This window comes from Lolium rigidum, chromosome 1, assembly GCF_022539505.1.
Source record: "Lolium rigidum isolate FL_2022 chromosome 1, APGP_CSIRO_Lrig_0.1, whole genome shotgun sequence".
Taxonomy (NCBI): Eukaryota; Viridiplantae; Streptophyta; class Magnoliopsida; order Poales; family Poaceae; genus Lolium; species Lolium rigidum.
The window spans coordinates 336876278-336902534 of NC_061508.1; the positions used below are offsets into that span (position 1 = coordinate 336876278).

At 45.1% G+C, this 26257-nt stretch overlaps 3 protein-coding genes across 3 annotated transcripts; all 3 read left to right on the top strand.

Moving 5' to 3' along the window:
• The first annotated feature begins 8770 nt into the window (after positions 1-8770).
• LOC124684437 (protein REVEILLE 6-like) lies at positions 8771-13417 on the top strand. Its single transcript, XM_047218749.1, has 9 exons — positions 8771-9138; positions 9948-10005; positions 10407-10527; positions 10627-10797; positions 10885-10989; positions 11170-11279; positions 11978-12037; positions 12786-12880; positions 12963-13417. Exons 1-9 carry the CDS (start codon positions 8873-8875, stop codon positions 12976-12978), a joined length of 1002 nt encoding a protein of 333 aa, XP_047074705.1. The 5' UTR covers positions 8771-8872; the 3' UTR covers positions 12979-13417.
• Positions 13418-15394: 1977 nt separating this feature from the next.
• Positions 15395-21313, top strand: LOC124700466 (conserved oligomeric Golgi complex subunit 7-like). Its single transcript, XM_047232594.1, has 10 exons — positions 15395-15791; positions 17039-17128; positions 17243-17362; positions 17445-17546; positions 17641-17888; positions 18043-18188; positions 18299-18497; positions 18636-19302; positions 20161-20493; positions 20702-21313. Exons 1-10 carry the CDS (start codon positions 15504-15506, stop codon positions 20981-20983), a joined length of 2475 nt encoding a protein of 824 aa, XP_047088550.1. The 5' UTR covers positions 15395-15503; the 3' UTR covers positions 20984-21313.
• A 1232-nt stretch (positions 21314-22545) lies between these two features.
• On the top strand, positions 22546-25605 carry LOC124700477 (ATP-dependent zinc metalloprotease FTSH 2, chloroplastic-like). Its single transcript, XM_047232604.1, has 4 exons — positions 22546-23670; positions 23936-24249; positions 24609-24849; positions 25097-25605. The coding sequence occupies exons 1-4, from the start codon at positions 22555-22557 to the stop codon at positions 25433-25435; spliced, it is 2010 nt and encodes a 669-aa protein (XP_047088560.1). The 5' UTR covers positions 22546-22554; the 3' UTR covers positions 25436-25605.
• The last annotated feature ends 652 nt before the right edge of the window (positions 25606-26257 follow it).

A 26257-nucleotide genomic window follows, 5' to 3' on the forward strand; every position in this document is an offset into this window, starting at 1 on the left:
TGTCCATATGCTACAGCGGAGTGTGTATCTCTCCCATGAAGTGAATGCTAGGATCCATTTTATTCAAACAAAACAAAAACAAAAACAAAACGACGCTCCAAGAAAAAGCACATAAGATGTGGCCGAATAAAAATGTAGTTTCAGGGGAGGAACCCGATAATTTGTTGATGAAGAAGGGGATGCCTTGGGCATCCCCAAGCTTAGACGCTTGAGTCTTCTTGATATATGCAGGGGTGAACCACCGGGTGCATCCCCAAGCTTAGAGCTTTTCACTCTCCTTGATCATGTTGCATCATACTCCTCTCTTGATCCTTGAAAACTTCCTCCACACCAAACTCGAAACAACTCATTAGAGGGTTAGTGCACAATATAAATTGACATATTCAGAGGTGACACAATCATTCTTAACACTTCTGGACATTGCATAATGCTACTGGACATTAGTGGATCAAAGAAATTCATCCAACATAGCGAAAGAGGCAATGCGAAATAAAAGGCAGAATCTGTCAAAACAGAACAGTTCGTATTGACGAATTTTAAAATGGCACCAGACTTGCTCAAATGAAAATGCTCAAATTGAATGAAAGTTGCGTACATATCTGAGGATCATGCACGTAAATTGGCATAATTTTCTGAGCTTCCTGCAGGGCAGTGGGCTCAGATTCGTGACAGCAAAGAAATCTGGAACTGCGCAGTAATCCAAATCTAGTACTTACTTTTCTATCAACGGCTTAACTTGGCACAACAAAACTCAAAACTAAGATAAGGAGAGGTTGCTACAGTAGTAAACAACTTCCAAGACACAAAATAGAAACAAAGTACTGTAGGTAAAAACATGGGTTGTCTCCCATAAGCGCTTTTCTTTAACGCCTTTCAGCCTAGGCGCGTAAAGTGTGTATCAAGTAACATCGAGAGATGAAGCATCAACATCATAATTTGTTCTAATGATAGAATCATAAGGTACCTTCATTCTCTTTCTAGGGAAGTGTTCCATACCTTTCTTGAGAGGAAATTGATACTTTATATTTCCTTCCCTCATATCAATAATAGCACCAACAGTTCAAGAAAAGGTCTTCCCAATATAATTGGACAAGATGCATTGCATTCAATATCCAAGACAACAAAATCAACGGGAACAAGATTATTGTTAACGGTAATGCGAACATTATCAACTTTACCCAAAGGTTTCTTTGTAGAATGATCAGCAAGATTAACATCCAAATAACAATTTTTCAACGTGTGGCAAGTCAAGCATATTATAAATTTTCTTTGGCATAACAGAAATACTTGCACCAAGATCACATAAAGCATTACAATCAAAATCTTTAACCTTCATCTTAATGATGGGCTCCCAACCATCTTCTAGCTTTTTAGGAATAGAGGCTTCGCGCTCTAGTTTCTCTTCTCTAGCTTTTATGAGAGCATTTGTAATATGATGCGTGAAAGCCAAATTTATAGCACTAGCATTGGGACTTTTAGCAAGTTTTTGCAAGAACTTTATAACTTCAGAGATGTGGCAATCATCAAAATTCAAACCATTATAATCTAAAGCAATGGGATCATCATCCCCAATGTTGGAAAAAATTTCAGCAGCTTTATCGCAAGCAGTTTTCAAGCAGCTTTAGCAGCTCAGTGCTTTTTCGCGCTTTGCATTAGAAGTGGAAACATTGCTAACACCAATTCTTTTATTAGTATGAGTAGGAGGTGCAGCAACATGTGTAGCATTAGCATTACTAGTGGTGGTAATAGTCCAAACTTTAGCTATATTCTTCTCTTTAGCTAGTTTTTCATTTTCTTCTCTATCCCACCTAGCACGCAGTCTCAGCCATTAGTCTTATATTCTCATTAATTCTAACTTGAATGGCATTTGCTGTAGTAACAATTTTATTTTCAATGTCCCTATTAGGCATAACTTTCGATTTCAAAAGATCAACATCGAGGCAAGACTATCAACTCTAGAAACAAGAATATCAATTTTATTGAGCTTTTCCTCAACAGATTTGTTAAAGGCAGCTTTGTGTACTAATAAATTCTTTAAGCATGGCTTCAAGTCCAGGGGGTGAATTCCTATTATTGTTGTAAGAATTCCCATAAGAATTAGCATAACCGTTACCATTATTATAAGGATATGGCCTATAGTTATTACTAGAATTGTTCCGATAAGCATTGTTGTTGAAATTATTATTTTTAATGAAGTTTACATCAACATGTTCTTCTTGTGCAACCAATGAAGCTAACGGAACATTATTAGGATCAACATTAGTCCTATCATTCGCAAGCATAGACATAATAGCATCAACCTTATCATTCAAGGAAGAGGATTCTTCAACAGAATTTACCTTCTTACCTTGTGGAGCTCTTTCCGTGTGCCATTCAGAGTAGTTGATCATCATATTATCAAGAAGCTTTGTTGCTTCACCAAGAGTGATGGACATAAAGGTACCTCCAGCAGCTGAATCCAATAAATTCCGCGAAGAAAAATTTAGTCCCGCATAGAAGGTTTGGATGATCATCCAAGTAGTCATCCATGGGTTGGGCAATTTTTAACCATAGATTTCATTCTTTCCCAAGCTTGAGCAACATGTTCAGTATCTAATTGTTTAAAATTCATTATGCTACTCCTCAAAGATATAATTTTAGCAGGGGGATAATATCTACCAATAAAAGCATCCTTGCATTTAGTCCATGAATCAATACTATTCTTAGGCGAGAGATAGCAACCAATCTTTAGCTCTTCCTCTTAATGAGAAAGGGAACAATTTTAGTTTAATAATATCACCATCTACATCTTTATATTTTTGCATTTCACATAGTTCAACAAAATTATTGAGATGGGCAGCAACATCATCAGAACTAACACCAGAAAATTGATGGTTCATGACAAGATTCAGTAAAGCAGTGTTTAATTTCAAAGAATTCTCGCTGTAGTAGCAGGTGGAGCAATAGGTGTGCATAAGAAATCATTATTATTTGTGGTTGTGAAGTCACACAACTTAGTATTTTCAGCGTTGGCCATTTTAGCAATAGTAAATAAAGCAAACTAGATAAAGTAAATGCAAGTAAACTAATTTTTTTGTGTTTTCGATATAGCAAACAAGATAGCAAATAAAGTAAAACTAGCAACTAATTTTTTTGTATTTTGATATAGTGCAGCAAACAAAGTAGTAAATAAAATAAAGCAAGACAAAAACAAAGTAAAGAGATTGAGAAGTGGAGACTCCCTTGCAGCGTGTCTTGATCTCCCCGGCAACGGCGCCGTAAAATATGCTTGATGGCGTGTATTTCACACGTTCGTTGGGCAACCCCAAGAGGAAGGTATGATGAGCACAGCAAGCAAGTTTTCCCTCGTAAAGAAACCAAGGTTTATCGAACCAGGAGGAGCCAAGAAGCACGTTGAAGGTTGATGGCGGCGAGATGTAGTGCGGCGCAACACCGGAGATTCCGGCGCCAACGTGGAACCCGCACAACACAACCAAGCTACTTTGCCCCAACGAAACAGCTGAGGTTGTCAATCTCACCGGCTTGCCGTAACAAAGGATTAACCGTATTGTGTGGAATATGATTGTTTGCAGAGAAAACAAGAGAACAAGTATTGCAAGTAGATTGTATTTCAAGAAAGAGAATTGGACCGGGGTCCACAGCTCACTAGAGGTGTCTCTCCCATAAGACGAACAAGCATGTTGGGTGAACAAATTACAGCTTGGGCAATTGACAAATAAAGAGAGCATGACAATGCACATACATATCATGATGAGTATAGTGAGATTTAATTGGGCATTACGACAAAGTACATAGACCGCCATCCAACCGCATCTATGCCTAAAAAGTCCACCTTCAAAGTTATCATCCGAACCCCTCCAAGCATTAAGTTGCAAAGCAACAGACAATTGCATTAAGTATGGTGCGTAATGTAATCAACAACTACATCCTTAGACATAGCATCAATGTTTTATCCCTAGTGGCAACAAGCACAACACAACCTTAGAACTTTCTCATCATCGTCCCGTGTGTCAATGCAGCATGAACCCACTATCGAGCATAAGTACTCCCTCTTGGAGTTAAAAGCATCTACTTGGCCAGAGCATCTACTAATAACGGAGAGCATGCAAGATCATAAACAACACATAAGCATAACTTTGATAATCAACATAACAAGTATTCTCTATTCATCGGATCCCAACAAACGCAACATATAGAATTACATATAGATGATCTTGATCATGATAGGCAGCTCACAAGATCCGACAATGATAGCACAATGGGGAGAAGACAACCATCTAGCTACTGCTATGGACCCATAGTCCAGGGGTAGACTACTCACTCATCACTCCGGAGGCGACCATGGCGGCGTAGAGTCCTCCGGGAGATGATTCCCCTCTCCGGCAGGGTGCCGGAGGCGATCTCCAGGATCCCCCGAGATGGGATCGGCGGCGACGGCGTCTCGCAATGTTTTCCGTATCGTGGCTCTCTGCATCGGGGGTTTCGTCACGGAGGCTATTTGTAGGCGGAAGGGCAGGTCAAGAGGCGGCACAGGGGGCCCACACCACAGGCCGGCGCGGCCAAGGGGGGCCGCGCCGCCCTAGGGTTTGGCGCCCCGTGGCCCCTCTTCGTCTCTCCTTCGGACTTCCGGAAGCTTCGTGAGAAAATAGGCCTCTCGGGCTTTTATTTCGTCCAATTCCGAGAATATTTCTTTACTAGGATTTCTGAAACCAAAAACAGCAGTAAAACAAAGAATCGGCACTTCGGCATCTTGTTAATAGGTTAGTTCCAGAAAATGCACGAATATGACATAAAGTGTGCATAAAACATGTAGATAACATCAATAATGTGGCATGGAACACAAGAAATTATCGATACGTTGGAGACGTATCAGTGCCACACATGGAATTTTGCTGAAAGCATAAGCTGGACAGATTCTATGCATCCAGTTTGTAACACACACCATATTAGTAGTTTCCAACACATGCAAATGTGTAACACACATCATATTAGCAGTTTCCAACATCATATAACTAAGGTAGGTTCAAAAATTTAACATATAATTCAAATGACACATGCAAATGTCGACATGGTTCACACAACATAGAGTTCACATAGAGATTTCACACAACACATAGCCATTTCATCTAAGATATAGTTCGGACAACACTAAGATCGACGTCCCTCCTCGTGGACTGCTTCCAGACGCCCGTCCGTGGCGGCCGTGGCGGTAGCTCTTCTTCCTCCACCTCATCCTCCTCTGAAGATGACGGCTCATCGTTCCTCATCCTCCTCAAAGCTGATCTCCGCGGCGGATCCTCATCAGACTCAATCACAACCTTCTTTCCTCGGTTCACATAATCTTCCGGTGTGTAACAATTCAGAGCATTCCCCCTAGACTTCAACATGTAAGCAGACCGTGTGGCATGCGGTTGCTCCTTGGCTTGAGCCAGATTGCCGTCGTCAGGAATCTTGCCAAGGAGGAGAGAAATGGTTAGAACAAATTTAAATTACTAAGCACATGTTTGAGGGCAACAAAAGATTCCATACCTCCGAACCGCGACTTTCGTCTTCAGAAGAGGATGTAGCAATTTCGCTGTCGCGGCAACCTAGCAAGTTGCCTAAACACCGCAACTTATGTGCAGTGCGTTGCGTCATGGAACTCAGGGTTAGAAAGTCGCCAAACGCAATGGCTTACCTTCAAAGTTGGTAACCATACCTTAATGAAATTCTGCATCAGTGAGCTAGCATTTTCATCTGTAAGGCTCTGATCCCAAACAATCTCGCACTCCTCAGCATTTTTTTGGATCTCGGTCCGCTGTGACAAACATATTGTACACAAATTGAGTGAGCACATGCCAATATGGATGATGAACTAGCTAATGAGAGAATATAGTACCACAAAGTTCAGGGAGGAAGCAATAGAATTCGATCTCCCTCCTCGAACAATCCTATCGTACTGGCTTTGCGCAACCTCGTCGAACATGATGGGCTCATCCAACATTTCTTCCTCATACGCGTGGTTCACTAATTCGATATGCATGCTTCGCAGAAACCAATGGAGATAGTTGTTGAAAGCTTCCGCGTCATACGACACAACCTCGACATGTCCGCCAGTCCGTACCGCGTCCAAACAGTGCGCGAACGCTGTCACATGATTCCTGTGATGGTCAGGCCAATTCTGGATCTTCCGCCGCTGTTTCCTATCAAGCCTGCAAGACATTGGAGCACAATGGATAAAGTAAGATTCCATCGCTTGAATCAACAAGTTCCCATCGCATGAATCAAGAAGTTTACCTATGGAGCGCGCGGTCCGTGTCTTGCCACTGAGGTGGGCAGTGCTGATACAACTCAAACTATCTCATCACTCTATGCGTCTGGTGGTATTCAACCGCCCACATGCATATGAGTGGGCACCGCATACGCCAGAAACCCACCTCCTCCAAGCACTTGGGGTTGAGGTCTCTCATCACCGATCCAATATGGTCAAAGCTACCATATGGATCCCAATCCACCTGCCCCATACAAATATTTCAAAATTTACAACATGCCAGTGGAATTTATGAAGAAATATAGCCTTCAGAAAAGTTACCTGCTCAACGGTAAGAGTGTCCAACTCCTCAGTGTAGTGCTTGTACATGACCATTGGATCGTTCGTCATCTCCGTGACATGGTCCCACAAGTATGCCCAAGTGGGCTCCCAATTCAGGTTCGCGTAATGAGTCCATCTCCTCTTGTTGTATCTCTCGGGCCGCCCAACTGGTAGGTGTTCCCAGCTCCATACGGAAAGTAAGAGCATGCATCCACCAGTACCGCCGATACCAGTCCTGCGACAACCTTCGTCCAACTGCGTACATAAGACATTTGGTTAGTACTTTGTCTAGCATACTACTATACAAGAATATTAAAGATAACAAATCATTACCTGACGGTACAGGTAGGCAAGTGCCACTGTTCCCCAACTCCATTTGTGCTCCAACACCGTAAGATTCTTGATCCAACACCAATGAGCCAACTTCCCACCACTGCCAGGAAAAAGAGTCCTCGAAATGACATACCACAAGTACACTCGGGTGTATGTCCTGACAGTGTCCCGGTTGGCCCCTTCGGGGCATTCACCAAAGTTAGCCTTGATCCACTTGTAATTTGCACCGGCGGGTGCTCTATCTTTTTTATTTGCTGGCTCCAGAGGAGCCATTCCAATAAGCGCCTCCATCTGTTGGTGCCACCCAACGGAAGCTGTGTTCATACACAGTGTCTCGCCCTGAATAGGAAGACCAAGGATCATCGAAACATCCTGAAGAGTAGGGGTCATCTCGCCGAACCTCAAGTGGAAGGTGTGCGTCTCCGGCCTCCACCGGTCGACAAGTGCGGCGTTCATGTCTGGCGGCCCCGGTTCACAAGAGTGATGAACTGGAGAAGACCGGTAGGCTCGATGTGCTCCGTGTACTGCTCGTCATACGGCATGTCCTTCATGCTACCGTGGTAACAGATCTTCAAGGGCTCAAGAGTCTACAAGCACATCCAGACACATAATATTATGCCATATCCAATGGTTCTAAAACAAGAATAAATATGAGTACCTCCTCTTTTCCGCAATATGATATGCTCAGTGTTCCCTGTCATATACTGATCATCTAGGAGCCACACCATCCTACATTTTTACACAAGTACACCATATTATGAGCCATTCCTAAGCAAATACTAGGTATATGTAAGACAACAGAATGCATTTCCTAAGCAAATACTAGGCATATGTAACACAATAGAATGCATTTGCTAAGCAAATATTAGCCGTTCCAAGTTTTCAACACATACATACATAGGGTTTCGACACATACATGTAAAATTTCATATCTAGGGTTCCATACATACACGAGGCTATGGATTTCAACAAAAAACACTACAATATAGATTCCACCAACCAAAATTTCCAATCTAGCTTCCATGTCTAAATCGAATTAAATCAGAGCAAATATTGGATGAATCGAAGGGCAACGAAGGGGAATACCTTGAGAAATGTATGGGGATGGATTTGGCCGGTCAGATCTGACGGATCCTTGGTCGATTTGATGGGGGAGGGGGTGGGGAGGAGAAGTGGCCGGCGGCGGCGGTTCTTCACGAAACAGAGAGAAGAGAGGAAGACAAGAAGAGGGTCGGGCTGGGACGGGCGCGGGCGCCACACTTAAGTGGATGTGTGGCGCCCTTCTGAACGGCGCCACACTTTTAATATGTGGCGCTCATAGGAACGTCGCCACACATCCCTGCCACGTCGGCTGGTCAACGGCGCGCATCGTCGACCACGCCACGCCGGCATGGATGTGTGGCGCCGTTCGTATGGCGGCCACACCAGTGAGGTGCGGCGCCGATGGCAAAGCACCACACAAAAGGTTTAGTCCGGTGAAATAGTTTAACCGGGTTATTTTGTGCTTTTCTTTTAGTTAAAATCGCCACTCGTACCTAGCTAACGGAATCAAAAAGGCAAAGCAGAAAAGTAGAGCCTGATCGAACGGTGGCGCGCGGGCTGCCGCCTGGCCACCGGGGACGAGAACGGGGAGAACCCCAAGAGACTTTCGGAGGCGCACCATTCCCGGCGCCGCGGCCGCACGCCACCGGTACACGTGTAGCCGACCGACCAGGACACGCTTGTGGCCACGGAGCGCAGGCGAACAACCCCGAAGCGTACAGAGGCATCGCATCGTACTATGTCCAGGCCCATTTCTCCCTGACACGCGCGCCACACCACACCGACCCGTCCAGCTCCAGACCCCACCATTCCATTCCATCTCCCCAGCGCCACCAGCCAGCAGCCGCATCTCGTTCTCGTCGCGCGCGCGGAAACCCTAGCTACTCCTACCCGCAGTTCGGATTCGGATTCGCGGCCCGCCGGCGGATGGTGTCGATGAGCACCACGCCCAACCCGCTCGAGGCCGCGGCCGCGGTGTCCGTCGGGGGCGGCGGCGGGGACGGCGGCGGAGGCGGCGGAGGGAAGCAGCAGCAGCAGCAGCAGCAGCAGGAGCAGCTGGCGGCGCCGATGGCCGTGCCGTCCGCGTCGGCGTCGGCGGAGGCCACCAAGGTGAGGAAGCCCTACACCATCACCAAGTCCAGGGAGAGCTGGACGGAGCCCGAGCACGACAAGTTCCTCGAGGCGCTGCAGCTGTGAGTTCGGTTCCCCCAATCTTCCCTGTTCCCCTCTACTCTCGCCCCGAGTTCACGCAGTCCTTATGTCGAATTGGAATTCGGCGATTACTTTTCTCAGCGCGTCTCGTGTGTCGGCCGTGGGGATATGTTTTGGTCCGTGCATCTGGTCCGCTCAAGGTCGAATTTTTACTAGTATCTTAAAACTAGCGATTCGATTGCTGGTACGGTTGGCTTGTTGGCCGAATTGAATTGTGGGATTTGCGCAGAACCCGTTAGACTTGCCCCGGGAACTTCCATCCATGACTAGCATTTTGGGCAGTTCACATAATCTCGGGTTTGCATTCATTTACTGGCTGAAATGTGGTAGGAGAATGTTGGAGCTGGGCAAGGGGAAGCAGCAGTAGGTGCGCCGTTCAGTCTGTTATATGCTTGCATCCTTGGCTGCTTGTGGTTCCAAGGGATTTGAGATGAACGGGATTGATGCGAGTCAAACTGTTGTCACCCATGGCTATGGGATGCGGGTGCTTCATTATTTACTCACACCGCCATATATTTTGTCTACTTTTGGGTTTGTCTAGAGTAGATGCTGTATGTCTACAGCTACCAAGAGCAGGAAAACTGCAATCTGGTTAAGGCGTTCAGCTGCAATAGCTTGTGCTTAGCCCTCTTAGTTATAGGAGTACGCGAGCATATAACTAACTCAAAACGGCATCTTCCTTTTTGTCTGTTACTCTGCTATAGTTGTGTTTAGTCCTGTTAGTTATACGAGTGAGCGAGCATATAACTAACTGAAAATTCCCCTCTCCCTTTTTTTTTGTCTGCTATAGGTTTGATCGTGATTGGAAAAAGATAGAAGCATTTGTTGGCTCAAAAACTGTGATACAGGTATAGTTTCTAGTACCTACCATAGCATTTCCTTTTTCCTCCCGTTCCAAATGTTTGCTGCACAAGTTGATCACTGTTGAATGTATTAGACTTCTATTTATGCCCTTTAGCAGTTTTCTGTAAACTTCAGCCATTTTGTGGCCTTCTTTCCTATCTAATATTACACATGCTGCAACACTCTTGCATGGTCCAAAAAATAAAAGTTATGCCCTTTAGTGCAACACACTCGTATATAAGAAGCTGTTCAACTTTTTTAGCGCACCTATAGTGAAACAAGTTGAGTATTATTATTTTAAGTGTTGAGTACTAGATGACAAACTTATTATAATACCTCGTAGACTAATTAAGAAAATAGTTGAGCTGCTAAACCTTCTTGACATAATGCGTATTTCCTTTTACAGATAAGGAGTCATGCGCAGAAGTACTTTTTGAAGGTTCAGAAGAATGGTACAGGCGAGCATTTGCCCCCGCCCCGGCCGAAGCGTAAGGCGGCCCACCCATATCCACAGAAAGCCTCTAAAGGTGGTACTTGCCATTCACATCTCTCGTCTGAACTGTTTGGTTTGGTGATTAGTAACTTTTTGTTTTTGCGAAAACTAAAAATTTATTTACCCCCTGCAGCATCGCAAGCTGCGGTGGCACAACAACTACCTCCTCCTCCTCCTCCGAAGGAGCAGGATGCTGTTGTGTCTATGGATACATCTATGGCTGTTCCAAACAACAATGCAAATGCTGCCGCACCTTCCTGGGACAATGCTCTTGTTCAACCTTCGAGTGCAAGTCACACGCAAGGTCTGTTGTGTGCTATTGCCATTATCTTCATTGAATACTATTGGCTCACGGAGGAAATGCTAAGGTTTCACAATTTCGATTGTCCAGGTGCTGTTGCAACAAATAACTGCTCTAGTAGCATAGAGAGCCAATCTGGGACCTGGCCAACTTCTGAAGCAGTTGAACAAGAAAATGTGCCTCCACCACTCCGTGGTGAGTTTTCTCTTATGCAGCACGCTATGCAAATCTATCCTGGCAACTGTTACCTAGGCCATCAGCTTAGTTCTCAACATATATGATAGTTTCATGGAATGATAAATATCCCCTGGGGAAACTTGATTCAGTTCCTATCACTGTTTCCTTACTTTTGTTGCTCCCTGGTTGCACACACAGCTATGCCCGATTTTGCCCAAGTATACAACTTCCTTGGAAGCGTATTCGATCCAGATAAGAGTGGGCATTTGCAGAGGTTAAAAGCAATGGATCCGATTGATGTGGAAACGGTATGTCTTCTGGAGTGTCTACTTTTTTTAAATATAAAACAGCTTTGTTATTTCACAGTTATATGCCTTCCTATTCAAATCACACTATCTTCTGTATGCCTCTATGCCTTACTACAGTTTCGTTGGCAGTAGTCTTTGCTATGGTTATTGTGTATTGAACAGCTGTTGACTCAAAGAAGACTCAGTAGTCATGCTATTTGATTATATGTGATCGTAAATGGAGTGCAATGTTGAGGTGCTGTTGTAAACTTTGCAGCTCTCTTTGAGAGCACGGTTTGAACATATCACCTACAATGTATTCTAGAGTTCACAAAATCTTGCAGTGATGATGTTAGATAAGTGTCATGGGTCCTAACATTTCACACTGCTCTTGCAAATTTAAGGAACACCAAACCAATTTCGTTAATAAAAAACCAGTTGAATTAATCATCACCCGAGTATTAAACCATCCAGATGCATACTATTGTTTTTTGATTGCATGCATTTGTGTTTGACCTCTGCTTTTTTCGCTTTATTTTTTACACTTTCCCGACTCCTGAGTCCTTTAATCCCTTCTGGTTTAGTTTCACGTTTACTGCATTCTGTTGTTATCCATTCATGTCTCTTATCACTATCAATATGATTATTGTGTTTGTTTGCACTAACTTTGTTGTTTCACTGGTGATAAATATTGATCTGTTGAGTGGACTAATCTGCAGGTACTACTGCTGATGAGAAATCTATCAATGAACTTGACTAGCCCAGACTTTGAGGCCCACGTAAGTTGTCTTTTCTTTGAGCATCTTATAGTGTGCTCAAATGCTTCTACCGTACTATAATTATGGTTTGCCATTTCTTTTAGCCAGCTCAGTGATCTGGTGATATTAATGTCACCATCTTGTTACCCTGTAACTCTCAGATATTCTATTTCCGCACTTAACAAAAATAATCAAAATTGTCTTCTAGCCAAGTACACGGTCAATGTTCTTGTGAGCTCAAATTTTGTTCCATTTTTGTACTAGATAATTTTTTCAAAAATATTAATTAACTAGATAATTTCATTAGACTGCCCTCAAGTTCTTGGAGGTGCAAAATCTTGTAACTTAAGTGAATAATAATAATAATACTTATCCCTACCTTGACACATATTTATACTAAGGATTGCAACCAGAATGTGTTTCTGTGTTTCTGAACATTCTGCTAGTTCAGTGCAGCTATTAACTTGCAGTAGCTGAACAATGTCCATCTCTTCTCAACCATTTCATTGATGAGTGATGATTGATTGCCATGATTTTGTAATAATGTAATGACCATTTAAGCAATACACAGCATTTATTACTAGATGGAGTAACTCTGAAAACATGTTACTTTTTTTGGTCTCCAACGATACCCTGGCTATACACTACACATGTTGATAGGCGTTGTAGCTCATATTTTGCATGAAACTTTGAAAGTTGAGTCATCAATGGATTTGCTCTGATGTGCTGTTCTGTAAATCTGATTGATTCATTCACCTTTTGATTGCAGCGGAATTTGCTCTCGTCGTATGGTTCTGGTGAAGACGATACTAAGTCCGGAAGCATAGGAAGTCTCGGATCTCAGAGTTACCATCTTCCATCCATGTAACACTTCAGTCCCTTTTCATGTATATCTGCTGTGACCTATTATATATCGCATCTCAACAAAGAGCCTTCACATTTTCAGGGTAACAAGTGAGTGAGCGTTGCCTGTTCACTGTAGAAGCTTCAGTTGTTTGTTTCGCAAGACACTTGTGCTCTCCTTGTAATGGAGTCGCGGACCGCCGGTCCAGGACTTCTATGGATGTTCGGTGTGTTGTGTCAGTGACATTTGTATAGCTTGCAGTGATATGCTCTAACCCTAGGCTAGTTTTGCTCATCAAGTTGGTGTAGGTAGCCAGTTTTGTGTGCTCCAAGCAATTCTTTTCCCTAGGGTGGGGCGTAATAGCTCAAGATGGTTTTTGTGTGTATACATCGATATGTGTGCGTTGATGTAAATATGTATTATCGTGTACTGCTTAAGATACCGTTGAGTCGTTCCGGCAATAATAAGCTGGATAATCCAGCCGGGTGTACAATCCACTGTAATGTAATGCACCTTATGCAATGTGAGTTCTGAAATGTGGATCTGCCTACAGTTAACACTATCGGTCATATCGTGTTGAAATTTCACCTGAGGCATGTTCATTTTGAAGTTCACAGGTTTATGCAGCTCTGTGTCTGTCATGATGTTTTAATTTCCTTCTATTCACTGCTAGTGCACCTTGAAATCTGCAACTTGGCCCTCATTTCCCCCCTCCCCTCCTCTCAGCTCGCTACAGAGCTTATCCTCACTCTCACCGGGCCGCTCCTCCTTCCTCTTTGCTGGGCTAGCCGGCCGGAGTTGGAGAGGAAATGGTGCCGGAGTACATAGTAGTAGTAGTAGAGTTAGGTTATGGTCCCTAGCGGCGTATGGCGTGCATGCCGGGAGTGAGGTGGTGGATCCCATCTGGATCTGGCGTAGGCACGGTGGTCTCCTCCTTGTTCATCACGGTGGTGAAAGAGAAGATCTGGCGTAGGCACGGTGGTCTCCTCCTCTCTATTCATCACGGTGGTGAAAGAGAAGAGGGCTGCCCACCTGCTCGTCGCTGGCTACTGCTGCATCCGCAGCAGGAAAGCTCGTTGGCTTCTACTTGGAGGCTCTTCATGGCGCCGATGTCGCCGTATCCTACGGCTGGAAGGCAGCCCCTCCATCGGAGGATTACCACGGCGCCACTGTTGCTGTACTTCATGGCCGAAGGGCGGCCCCTCCCTCGTGTGACGGCGACAGGCCGTCCCCAGGGCAACAGCAACCTCCGTCAAGCGTTCATACCGACTCGGAGGATCTCCAGTTTCGTCGGAGTTAGCTCCCACCTCTGCACCCCAAGTGGTTCCGTCCCCGGCGGCGTGGAGGTTGGCTCCGGCGAGATTCGTCGCGGTGAAGAAGGAGCTGGACCTGATCGCGTTTTTGCGTTTTACTCTAGGGTCCTCAGTGCAATTTGTAAGGGCCAGGTTGTAATTTGCTTGTTTTCTTTAGGCTTTTCTGTAAAATGTACTGCACCGCATAATGAATGAAGCCATAGGTCCTTCGGGACCTTTCCTGTTTAAAAAAAAAAAAAAACTGCAACTCGCTCTCCACCTCTGAACTCAGCTGTAGGAACAGGTGCATTGGGGATGTTTCTTTTTTTTTTTATGAAGGCAAAAGCTTTGCCTTAACAGTTCGCAAGAACAAGCCAAGAAGGCTAAAATAAATACTCCCTCTGTCAAAAAAATAAATGGATGTAATTACATACTAAAAATTTGTAAAAATATGTCTAGATATACATGTATCTAAGATAAAGTTGAGTCACTTATTTTTTTTATGGTGGGGGTACAAGGTTTTATAATTGTTTTGCCCTAGTTGGTGGCCTCGGATTTAATGTTGCTCAAGACGTGGGTCAGTGCACATCGAAAAAAGCCTCTGTATTCCATTAATTTCAAATTTTCCATGATACCAACATGAAGATGGACGCCATGGCCCTTCGCCTAGTGTCGTAGGTGAAGGAAGGATCAAGACCCAAACAAGCTATTATAGCATTTCAAACTTATTATAGCATTTCAAACTCCCATAGCGTAGCGGCATTGGGGCATAACGCTAGTAAAAAAACAACCTACATGTCGCGTTGGTGGGTTCCTTTACCTTGCCACGCCACAAGTACTGATGGCGTGGCAAAACTACCAACACCACTCGTAAGTGGACCCATGTCACCGGTCCATCCTAAAAATATTGGTGGCGTGACAAAATGGACCTTTTAGATGTCATGATTTGAATTGAAATTCATGAATTGAGCAGGTGCAGTTTACAGATCCTTTGTTTCCTGCAATTTATCCGACAATGAGATAATTTTGCATCATCTAAAAGCAAAAAAAAAAAGATCATCCACGTGGATACGTCTCATCGTTTTCAAACTTAACGCTTTCCCTGAAGGTAAACGGACTCTAGGGAAGCCGTTTTCCCCATGAGAAAACTGAAGTGCCATCTCCCCGTGCCATCGTGGTCGTTACTTCGGTGACAAGTGAGGGCGCGCGGAGACGAGCAGCCCAGCAGCAGCAGCAAACTCCCAGACCACGAATCCCCGACGAGCCACCGCGCGCCGGCGAGGAAGGCGGAGCGGCCGGCGTCTTAGCGGCCCAGCGGGAGACCCGCGCGGCTCGGCGGGCGGCGCCGGAAATGGTGGTGGTGGACGCGTCGGAGTTCGGGGCGGAGGGGTTCGACCCGAAGCGGTGGATCAACGCGGCGCTGGACGCGCGCCACCCGTCGGAGCCGCTCGACCGCTTCCTCGCCGACGCCGAGGAGCGGCTCCGCGCCGCCGCCGACGACGCCGGCGCCGCGCTCGAGCGGGACAGCGCCGACGCGCTCCGCCGCGTCCCGCTCGCGTGCCGCGACGCGCTCAGGCTCCGCGAGGACGCCGTCGCGCTGCGCGCCCACGTCGCCTCCGTCCTCCAGTCCCTCTCCCAGGTAGGTGCCCGCCCGCCCGCCCGCCATTCCCTCTACCCCTCGCTGCTGTTCCCAGTCGGATCTGGATCTCACGCGTCGCCACCGCATGTACTGTCGCGAAATCGAGACGAATTTGGACTAGTTTAAGGAGTACTTCATCCATGCGAATGTCCTGATTCACACACTCTGATTCGGTTTGGGAATGATTTAGCTATGGTTCACTTTGAGCATGATATTGTTATGATTGATCTATGCTTATAATTCGGTCTCCACTATCCGCACCATTTGTACAGTCGGATCTAGATCTCAAATTCCGTATCAAGTCAAGTCAGTTCGGCCTGTGTAACCGTGTGGTCTTCGCCTTGTACACACCATTTTGTTGATGTGGTATGTTCATAACGTAGTGTTAGAAGATAAAAGTACACAAAATAGTGCCAAATCCACAATTGAAGCTTTAATTGGATTTGATTTCACTGTCCCCTTTGTTGCTATTTGGAATTTGATACCGTAAGTTTCCAGGGTTTAGTAAAACCCAACCAGCTTTGGTTAAAAACAAAGAAGAAATTATTATTATTCTGGGATACTATCTTGTTGTGTACGTATACATCACAATGATGCACATTGAAACTCTGATTATACACTGTATGAATTACATACGGCCTCAAAAATTAAGCTGGAGTCTATAGAAACTGTGTGTCTTCGCCTGAACCTGTATCGCCAAAAAAAATGCTGATACCTACACTATAAGTTCTAGCTGACTACATCTTTAACATCTTGTCGAAATAGATGCAACAGTAATGTTCCCTCCCAGTGTGACCGTGGGCCCAAAACTTTGCGGATGGTTGTTCAAATTGGCAAAATATTTCTTATCTTAAAACATTAAGGTCTAGCATAGAGAAAAAATAAAGTACAATTTTTTCACACCTGAAGAAAAAATTGAATGATTAATATCTTAGATGATTGCTGATTTTTATCAAACTTCTCCATGACCTAACGTGGGCTCACCTATGCAGTGTGCATCCATCTATCTCTCTCTATGACCACAACAACGTTTTATTTGGCCTCATGTTGAATACAATTGGATTTAGTTCATGCTAAATTAATTTGATATTATTGATTCAGTAATTTCTAATGGCAACGTTGAGAAGTATATGTCAACAGAATTACATCAAACGTGCATGTATCATAAACAAATTTGATACACAGTTGCAGCTTCATTTCAGAAATATGGTTGTTAACCAAGTAGCTATGATGATTTCTCAAACCAGGCTGAGGGCTCATCTGCTGAGTCAATAACTGCGCTAGCACGAATTGATACAGTGAAACAACGCATGGAAGCTGCATACACGACATTGCAGGTATGTTATAATGGTATATTTGGACCATGACATGTCACATGCCACTGGAGTACCTGTTTTACTCAGTGGTAAGTTCTGATATTATAATTGTAAGAGTGTTGGATGGAATGACAGGATGCAGCTGGACTAGCTCAGTTGAGCCAAAGTGTTGAGGATGTGTTTTCGAGTGGTGATCTTCCAAAAGCTGCAGAAACCCTGGCAACCATGAGACATTGCTTGTCAGCAGTTGGGGAGGTACTGTACTCATCCTCTGTCTCTGCCTAATCAAGCATATATGCAGTACCTATTTATTTAGCTTAGTAAATGTTCCTTCCAGGTTGCAGAGTTTGCTAACGTGAGAAAGCAACTTGAAGTATTGGAAGAAAGGTTGGATGAAATGGTTCAGCCCCGTTTGTTGGATGCCCTTTCTAACCGCAAGGTTTCTATTCCGCAAATTAGCTCATTTATGTTAGCACTACATGAAACATCTTTATTTCATTTTGAACCTGTCCCTGTGCAATTGTGGTTGAAAGGTTGATGCTGTACAAGATCTCCGTGGTATATTGACACGTATTGGGAGGTTTAAGTCATTGGAGGTGCAATACACTAAGATCCATGTCAAGCCTCTGAAGAAACTTTGGGAAGATTTTGACCTAAAGCAAAGAGCCAACAGGATAGAGATGGAGAAGCGTGGTAGTGAAATCTCTAGTACTTCATTCTCGAGCTGGCTGCCAAGTTTCTATGATGAGACACTACTTTACCTTGAACAAGAGTGGAAGTGGTATGCCAGTGGGATCCTGCTTCTTTTTCTTATTCTGAGTTGACAAATACTTGTGCTTGTACATTAGTTAAACAAAGCTGGGCCACACAAAAAATGTTTGCACCACCGAACTCTTGTCTTTAAACTGAGTCTTCTAAAATGCTAATACTCACAGGTGCTCGACTGCTTTCCCTGAAGAATACAGATCACTAGTCCCAAAAGTACTTGTTGAGACTATGAGTGAGTTGAATTCAAGTTTTGTCTCTCGTGTTAATATAGCAACTGGAGATGCTGTTCCTGAAACCAGATCTGTTGCAAAAGGTACGCGTTGCATATTTGTTTGTTTATTTGACATGTTAGTAGTCTTTTTCTTATTTGTCATAGTATTAGTTTTGTTCCTTAGTTAATTGACTTATCTTCTCCATCTCCAGGTGTACTGGATGTTATATCTGGCGACTTACCAAAAAGCACCAAGTTGCAGAATAAACATCTTGCCGCACTAATCGAATTGCACAACATGACTGGCACTTTTGCTAGGAACATTCAGCACTTATTTTCAGAATCAGATCTTGGAGTTGTGCTGAATACATTAAAAGCTATTTATACCCCATATGAAACCTTCAAAGTGAGGTAAGCACTTGAGTTGTTTCATCAAATAAAGACCAAGAGGAAAAATAAAGCTATGTGCATCTTGTGAGCACCTGTATTTATGACAACTTGTTGCTTTTGATGCATAATGTTTTCTGCATACCATTTTCATGTCATTAGGTATGGGCAGATGGAGCGCGCTGTGCTTTCTGCTGCGATGACAGGCATAGATATCCGTGGGGCTATCTCCCGTGGTGTAGGTGCACAGGGTATAGAGCTAAGTGAAACTGTCCGTAGAATGGAGGAATCCATCCCACAAATGATAGTTCTTCTTGAAGCAGCTGTTGAGAGATGCATTAGTCTCACTGGCGGATCAGAGGCAGATGAATTGATACTGGCTCTTGATGACACCATGCTGCAGTACATATCTAATCTACAAGAAACTTTAAAGTCTCTGAGAACGGTATGTGGGCTGGATAATACCGCACATAGTGATTCCTCAAAAAGAGATTCAGGATTGGAGAAAAAGGAAGCACCGCGACCGCTGGATGTTTCTGAAGAGGAAGAATGGTCTATTGTCCAGGGTGCTTTGCAGGTTCTTACAGTTGCTGATTGCTTAACGAGCAGAACCTCAGTTTTTGAAGCTTCTTTAAGGGCTACTCTTGCGAGGATTGGAACAAACTTCTCTGTTTCTGGATTTGGTTCTAGCATGGATAAATCACCCTCAGGGGTTGCTGATGAGAATTCGGGAGTACCCCTGGGTGGGAGGGCAGCACTTGATATTGCAACCATTCGTCTCACTAATCTACCAGACAAGTCTAAGAAACTCTTCGCCGTACTAGAACAGGCAAGTTACAAGCTTCTAAATTTCTTGCATTTAAGGTTGCAACGCAGGGGTCTTCACTTGTCTCTCTTATTGCAACTGTACATCTGAATACGCTAGTGATTGAACTTGCAATCACCACTGAATTCAACTTGCTAAATAAACCCTGCTCTTATTTAGGTAGCACTTGAAGTCCTGAGTTATTTGACTTTTTATCTGATGGTCCTGATTGCATATTCTTGTTGCAGTTAGTCAGCATATTCCTATGTTTTAGCACATGGCAAAATTTCTATTCTTGATAAATATGTAAAAGGCTTGAGCGAGCAATTGTCACAACGCCCTGTATCCTGAATACAGTGCATTGTTCAGTAATCCAGCTTGTTCGAGCTTTCCGCGCAGGCATGTTGGCAACGGAGGAGGGCCCCTCTTCACGTGCGCATGTTTGATATCTATCCATGCATGGATAGATAACAAATCATGCACATGTAAGATCACCACTTGTTATGCCAGGGTCTCCTTTTTCGAGTTGGTTACTGAGATCTTCTTGTTGAGCAACGTTTTCTTTGACCTATGCCATGATGCTCATGGGCAGCTTATCTCTTATTGGATTTCCTTTTCTAACTGGATTTTATTCTAAAGATGTGATCTTAGAGTCATTTGATGATATGTTTTGCTGCATCTTGAATGATGAGCTCAAACATATGGAGTAGAATTGCAGGGTTTGATTAGAATCCTTTCCTTTATTGTTGTATTACACTATTATTACTATAAGTTATTCAACTGTAGCATAGAACCTATTTATATCTGGCTTAATTCTTGCACATATGATTTTATTTGCCATCATCCTCTGTTCATTTAAAGAAAATAATTTCTGCTGTACAGTCAAAAGATCCAAGGTTCCACGCTCTTCCTGTCACATCACAAAGGGTTGCGGCCTTCTCAGACAAAGTAAACGAGCTTGTATACGATGTGCTCATATCTAAAGTCCGGCAGCGTCTCAGTGAGATTGCTCGCCTCCCAATCTGGTCATCCGTGGAGGAACAGGGTGGTCTTCCTCTGCCAAGCTTCAGTGCGTACCCACAAGCATATGTTACCAGCGTGGGTGAGTATCTCCTCACTTTACCACAGCAGTTGGAGCCACTTGCTGAAGGCATCTCAGGCAACGAGACTGGCAACGACGAGGCTCAGTTCTTTGCCACAGAGTGGATATTCAAGGTAAATGATATATTTGAAGTCACATGATCTTGATTTAGCATATTCAACAAGACTGTCCAAGTAAAATATGCCGTCGACAGATTTGGTCATGCTTCGGTGCTTAATTTTGCAAATTATGTAAAGGAAGTGTGGATTAGCTTGTTTAACAAAACAATACACTGAACCTTGAATTTAATTTTTGGTACTGACCTTTGTTTCTACGTCTCAGGTCGCGGAGGGTGCCACCGCTCTGTTCATGGAGCAGCTGCGCGGTATCCACTACATCACGGACCGAGGTGCCCTGCAGCTTGCCGCGGATATCGAGTACCTGAACAACGTCCTGTCGGCGCTCTCAATGCCGATCCCTCCATTCCTCTCCACCTTCCACGCCTGCATCTCGACCCCGAGAGACCAGGTCCGCAGCCTGATCAAATCGGACGGCGGGAGCCAGCTGGACCTCCCCACCGCCCATCTGGTGTCCAAGATCCGACGCATCCCGTTAGACCAGTGAAAGAGTGCTGGTTGCTGTGTTATTTTTGCAAATCGTAGTTTTGTACAAGCATACGGATTCCAGTGTCCCACATACTGAACCATTGCTCCTGTGACCTTGATTTCTACCCTTTTCTCTCTCTTTTGGTGACAGTGAGCTTTGCCTTGTAAGTTGTAACTGTACTGCTTGCAGATATAGGAGAATAACATGATATTACAGAAGAGTTGAGCACTTGTTGCCCATCAGTTCGTTGACAAGAAACAACACATGGGAATTGTTAGTCGGCAGGTACTAGTGTCCCTGTTTGTGGTTGGTGAACTGTGAAATATTTGTGAACGGGTTTCTTGGTAATACCAGTACTTTTTTGACCGTTGCATCCAAACAGAACAACAGAAAATCTTGCTGCTACTACATCTGAACAAAATTCGTCACCACAGCATCCGAAAGGACTAGACTGTGTTAACTAAGTTTTTCTGAAAACCTGATGCAATTCGATACAGAGCTCATGTCTGATTGTGCTTCAGGCACTGGCACTTCTCCTGGAGTTCAAGTCCCTGGCGACACGAGTAGACGACAGGACAGGGGTCCAAGTTGTTTGCGTGAGCGCAAGTCCAGCCACGAGGCCGACGCCAGTGTCCACGAGAAAATAACACGAATCCTTTTTGAGTTTTTGTCCATTTTTCACTTGAACCAGGTAGTCGTTTTCTATCTGGTTCACGTCTGTCTATGTGGGCTCATCTCTTCCTTATCGACGCTGTGGGAGCAGAGCCACCCACGTCTTCCCCCTCCCCCCGAAATCCCCACGCAACTGCGCGGCACCGGAGGACAGCAGCCCGCCGCGGAGGACGAAAAATCTCTGCTCCTCGTCTCGTCACTGCCCTGCCCGCTACTTATACACTCCGCTCTCCTCGCCCCTCTCCCCTCACGTCCGCCCCCTCCAGACCCCGATCCGTTCAGGTGCGTGCCGCGTCTCAGCTCAGCTCCCGTGATTTGTTTTCTTGTTCCCGCTTCCTATCCCGGTTGCTTAAGCCCTCCTGCGGATTTCAGTGTCCGTGTAGTGTTCGTCTGGATGTTTGCTTGGAGCGATTTTGGGGTACAAATTCGGTGTGGCAAGTGGAGAGCGCGTGTGATGCATGGTCGTAATCTTTGTTTTAGTAGATGCGACTTTAGTGAAATCTTTAGCTTGTTCATTTCAACCAGTAGTATAATAGGAAAAGCTAAAAGCTACTTTCAGTATCAGGGGGATAGATAGTTGTCGTTGCTTGTAGTTCGAGGAAGGAATAGAATGGTTGCTTCCAGTTCTTCAGGCTTGAACTATTGTGTGGTGGACCATACCGTTGCCGTGAACCATTTTAAGTATCGGTGTTCGCGAGGTGTTCGAAACGGAAGGAGCTGTATGTTTCTCTAACTTGTAGTGCTACGGGTACTTCTTCTGCTGGTAGAATTGGTTGGTTCAGTTGAAATGAACTGACGACACAAAGCGCTGAACTTAGGAGAAGTACATGGCTGTGTGTAAATTTTGCTTCACATCAATTATTCTCTCTGATCGACCCTGACGAAATCTCCCTTCATCTTATCCGCAGTGACCAAACATGGCGCCATCCATGAGCCTCGCCGCGAAAGGGCTGCTCCCCTTCGCGGCGCTCCCCTCGAGCGGCAGGCCGGTGTCCGTGACCGCTTCCCTGGAGCACAAGCCAAGCGACTCCAAGAGGAAGCTCCTGAAGCTCGCGCTCGGAGGCGTCGGGCTGCCCGCCTTGTTGAGCGCGAAGAAGGCCCTCGCCGATGACCAGGGCGTCTCTTCCTCGAGGATGTCCTACTCGAGGTTCCTCGAGTACCTCGACAAGGACAGGGTGAAGAAGGTCGACCTGTTCGAGAACGGGACGATCGCCATCGTCGAGGCCATCTCTCCCGAGCTCGGCAACCGCGTGCAGAGGGTTCGTGTGCAGCTTCCCGGTCTGAGCCAGGAGCTTCTCCAGAAGCTGAGGGAGAAGAACATTGATTTTGCTGCGCATAACCAGCAGGAGGACTCTGGTTCTCTGCTGTTCAACCTTATTGGGAACCTGGCCTTCCCGCTTATCCTCATCGGTGGTCTGTTCTTGCTGTCAAGGAGAGGATCAGGTGGCATGGGTGGGCCTAATGGCCCTGGGTTTCCCCTTGGTTTTGGCCAGTCTAAAGCTAAGTTCCAGATGGAGCCCAACACCGGTGTTACGTTTGATGATGTTGCTGGTGTTGATGAGGCAAAGCAGGACTTCATGGAAGTCGTTGAGTTCTTGAAGAAGCCAGAGAGGTTCACCGCTGTTGGTGCCCGCATTCCCAAGGGTGTGCTGCTTGTTGGCCCTCCTGGAACTGGTAAGACTTTGCTTGCCAAGGCGATCGCAGGGGAAGCTGGCGTGCCGTTTTTCTCGATATCGGGATCGGAGTTTGTGGAGATGTTTGTTGGTGTCGGTGCTTCCCGTGTCCGTGATCTTTTCAAGAAGGCCAAGGAGAATGCTCCTTGCATCGTGTTTGTTGATGAAATTGATGCTGTTGGAAGGCAGAGAGGAACCGGTATCGGTGGTGGGAATGATGAAAGGGAGCAGACTCTCAATCAGCTGTTGACTGAGATGGATGGTTTTGAGGGGAACACTGGAATCATTGTTGTTGCTGCCACCAACAGGGCTGACATCTTGGATTCTGCGTTACTTAGACCTGGACGCTTTGACAGACAGGTTAGTTTCTTTCGGGTTATTTTTAAGGTTAACATTTGTCTTGATTCCATTTGCACATTCTAAACCTTATTTGCATATTCTTATCATCATAACTGTTCCTGCTACACGGTTTACCTTTATTTGCTTTGTATTAGTAAAACACAAGTCCAATGCGTTTAATCCATTGCTTGAGTTATCTTCCAGTATATTAAAAGTTAGACCACCTATCACCTATTTGTAAGTATTAAGGATCCTCCTTGACAATACATTCTTACTTCTTCCACAGGTGAGTGTTGATGTTCCTGATGTACGTGGAAGGACTGAGATTCTAAAGGTGCACGGTAGCAACAAGAAGTTTGATACCGATGTTTCTCTTGAGGTCATAGCAATGAGAACACCTGGGTTCAGTGGAGCAGACTTAGCGAATCTTTTGAATGAAGCAGCCATACTAGCAGGCCGACGTGGGAGGACAGGAATTTCCTCGAAGGAGATTGACGATTCAATCGACAGAATAGTGGCTGGCATGGAAGGAACTGTCATGACAGATGGGAAGAGCAAAAGCCTTGTTGCGTACCATGAAGTTGGGCATGCAGTTTGCGGGTAAGAGATAATCTGCATCTGTGCTGATCTATTTCATTGGGATTGGGATAGATTAGGATGACTGGGCACTTCCTCTAGTTCATTAAAATACTGTTCTAAGGTGCATGGATGTGTTAATATGATCTGAAATGGTAGTGTTGGGGAAACTACAGATCATTTTGTGCAGCAAAGACTCTAACCTCCTTTTTGCATGCATTGCCCATTCGCTGGGTGTAGCAGGAGTCTCTTTATGCATATTTTTTCTGAAAAAGATACTGTATGCTTGTGGTTTTAGGCTTTTGTCTGCCCTTTGTTCATTATACTACTTCCATGCCAAGTTTCCAGTAACAAGTTTCATATGACCATTTTACTCTTTGCAGAACTTTGACGCCTGGCCATGACCCCGTCCAAAAGGTTACATTGGTTCCAAGAGGTCAAGCTCGTGGTCTCACCTGGTTCATTCCTATGGATGACCCGACGCTCATCTCTAGGCAGCAACTCTTTGCCAGAATCGTTGGTGGTCTTGGTGGTAGAGCTGCTGAGGAGATCATCTTTGGAGATTCTGAGGTGACCACTGGAGCTGCTGGTGACTTGCAGCAGATCACTGGCTTAGCGAAGCAGGTATACTGTAGAACTTTCCTCTTTTTACAATAGCAAAAACTGTAGCAACAATAATGCAGCTCCTTCCGAACTATTTATGGCTGTGACCTATATGCTGATGCGCCTGGCTATTAAATGAATTCAAAGAACAAAGTATGCAGCACACTCATGTGCTGTACATGCTGCTAGAATTTGCAGCATTTTTGAACATTTTGCCTTAACTATTGACCTTTGCCACCGGTTTGTACTGATCACGATGCTTCTTCAGATGGTGGTCACATTCGGCATGTCAGACATCGGTCCATGGTCTCTGATGGATGGAGCGCAGAGCGGGGATGTCATCATGAGAATGATGGCGAGGAACTCCATGTCTGAGAAGCTCGCACTGGACATCGATTCAGCCATTAAGCAGTTGTCAGACCAGGCCTACGAGATCGCTCTGCAACAGATCAGGGACAACCGTGTGGCTATGGACAAGATCGTGGAGGTGCTCCTCGAGAAGGAGACACTGAGCGGCGACGAGTTCCGGGCCATTCTTTCCGAGTTCACGGAGATCCCTGTCGAGAACCAGATTCCTCCAACCCCACAGGCAGCCGTCCCGGTCTAAGTTCGCGTAGCTTTTATAGGGTTGGAAATTTGTTGTTGTAAGATGTTCATATTTTCGATTCTTGGTGTAAACTAATTCTACAGTCACCTGCCGGAATTTTTCGGTGTACGACATGTAACTTACTCGTGGTTAATTATAAATGTAATTACCTGAAAAAGGATTTTGCGCAAGATCTCCCATGGGAACCCTGTTCTTTTAATGCAGTGAGATTTCTAAAAGGAAAAAAGATGGTACTGAAGCCTAATGCCCTAGATTTGTGACGGTAGAGAAAGGACCCAAAACCATTGCCACCTGCTGGGCTCTGCAAATGGCTGACTATGAATTTCATTACAAGTAAATTTACATATCAACCGATGGATTAAACTATGGCAATGTTTGGTCATTTGTAACCATATGGCTAGAGTATCATTTGGGCGATTTTGACAAAAATAACCCACTTGTGAAAGAAAAGCACAGACTGACCCTCTGGCCAAACTATTTCACTCATCTAACCCTTTTGTGTGGCGCCCATGCGAGCGGCGTCACTCGCCCATCCGACGTGGCGCGGTCGACGCTGATGTGTGCTCGACTTTGACGTGGTAGGATGTGTGTGGCGCCGATGCCAAGGGCGCCACACATCCACTTATGATTGCCAAAACATACTGTAAGACAATTCCCCAGGGACTTAGCCGTTTTGGCGACCCTGTTTGTGTGGCGCCGACGCCAAGGGCGCCACACTTCATAGTGTGGCGCTGACGCCACTGGCGCCACACAAACAGGCTCGCCAAAACGGCTAAGGACTAAGCGTCCGAAGCCCCTGGATGTTTTCAACATATAAGTTGT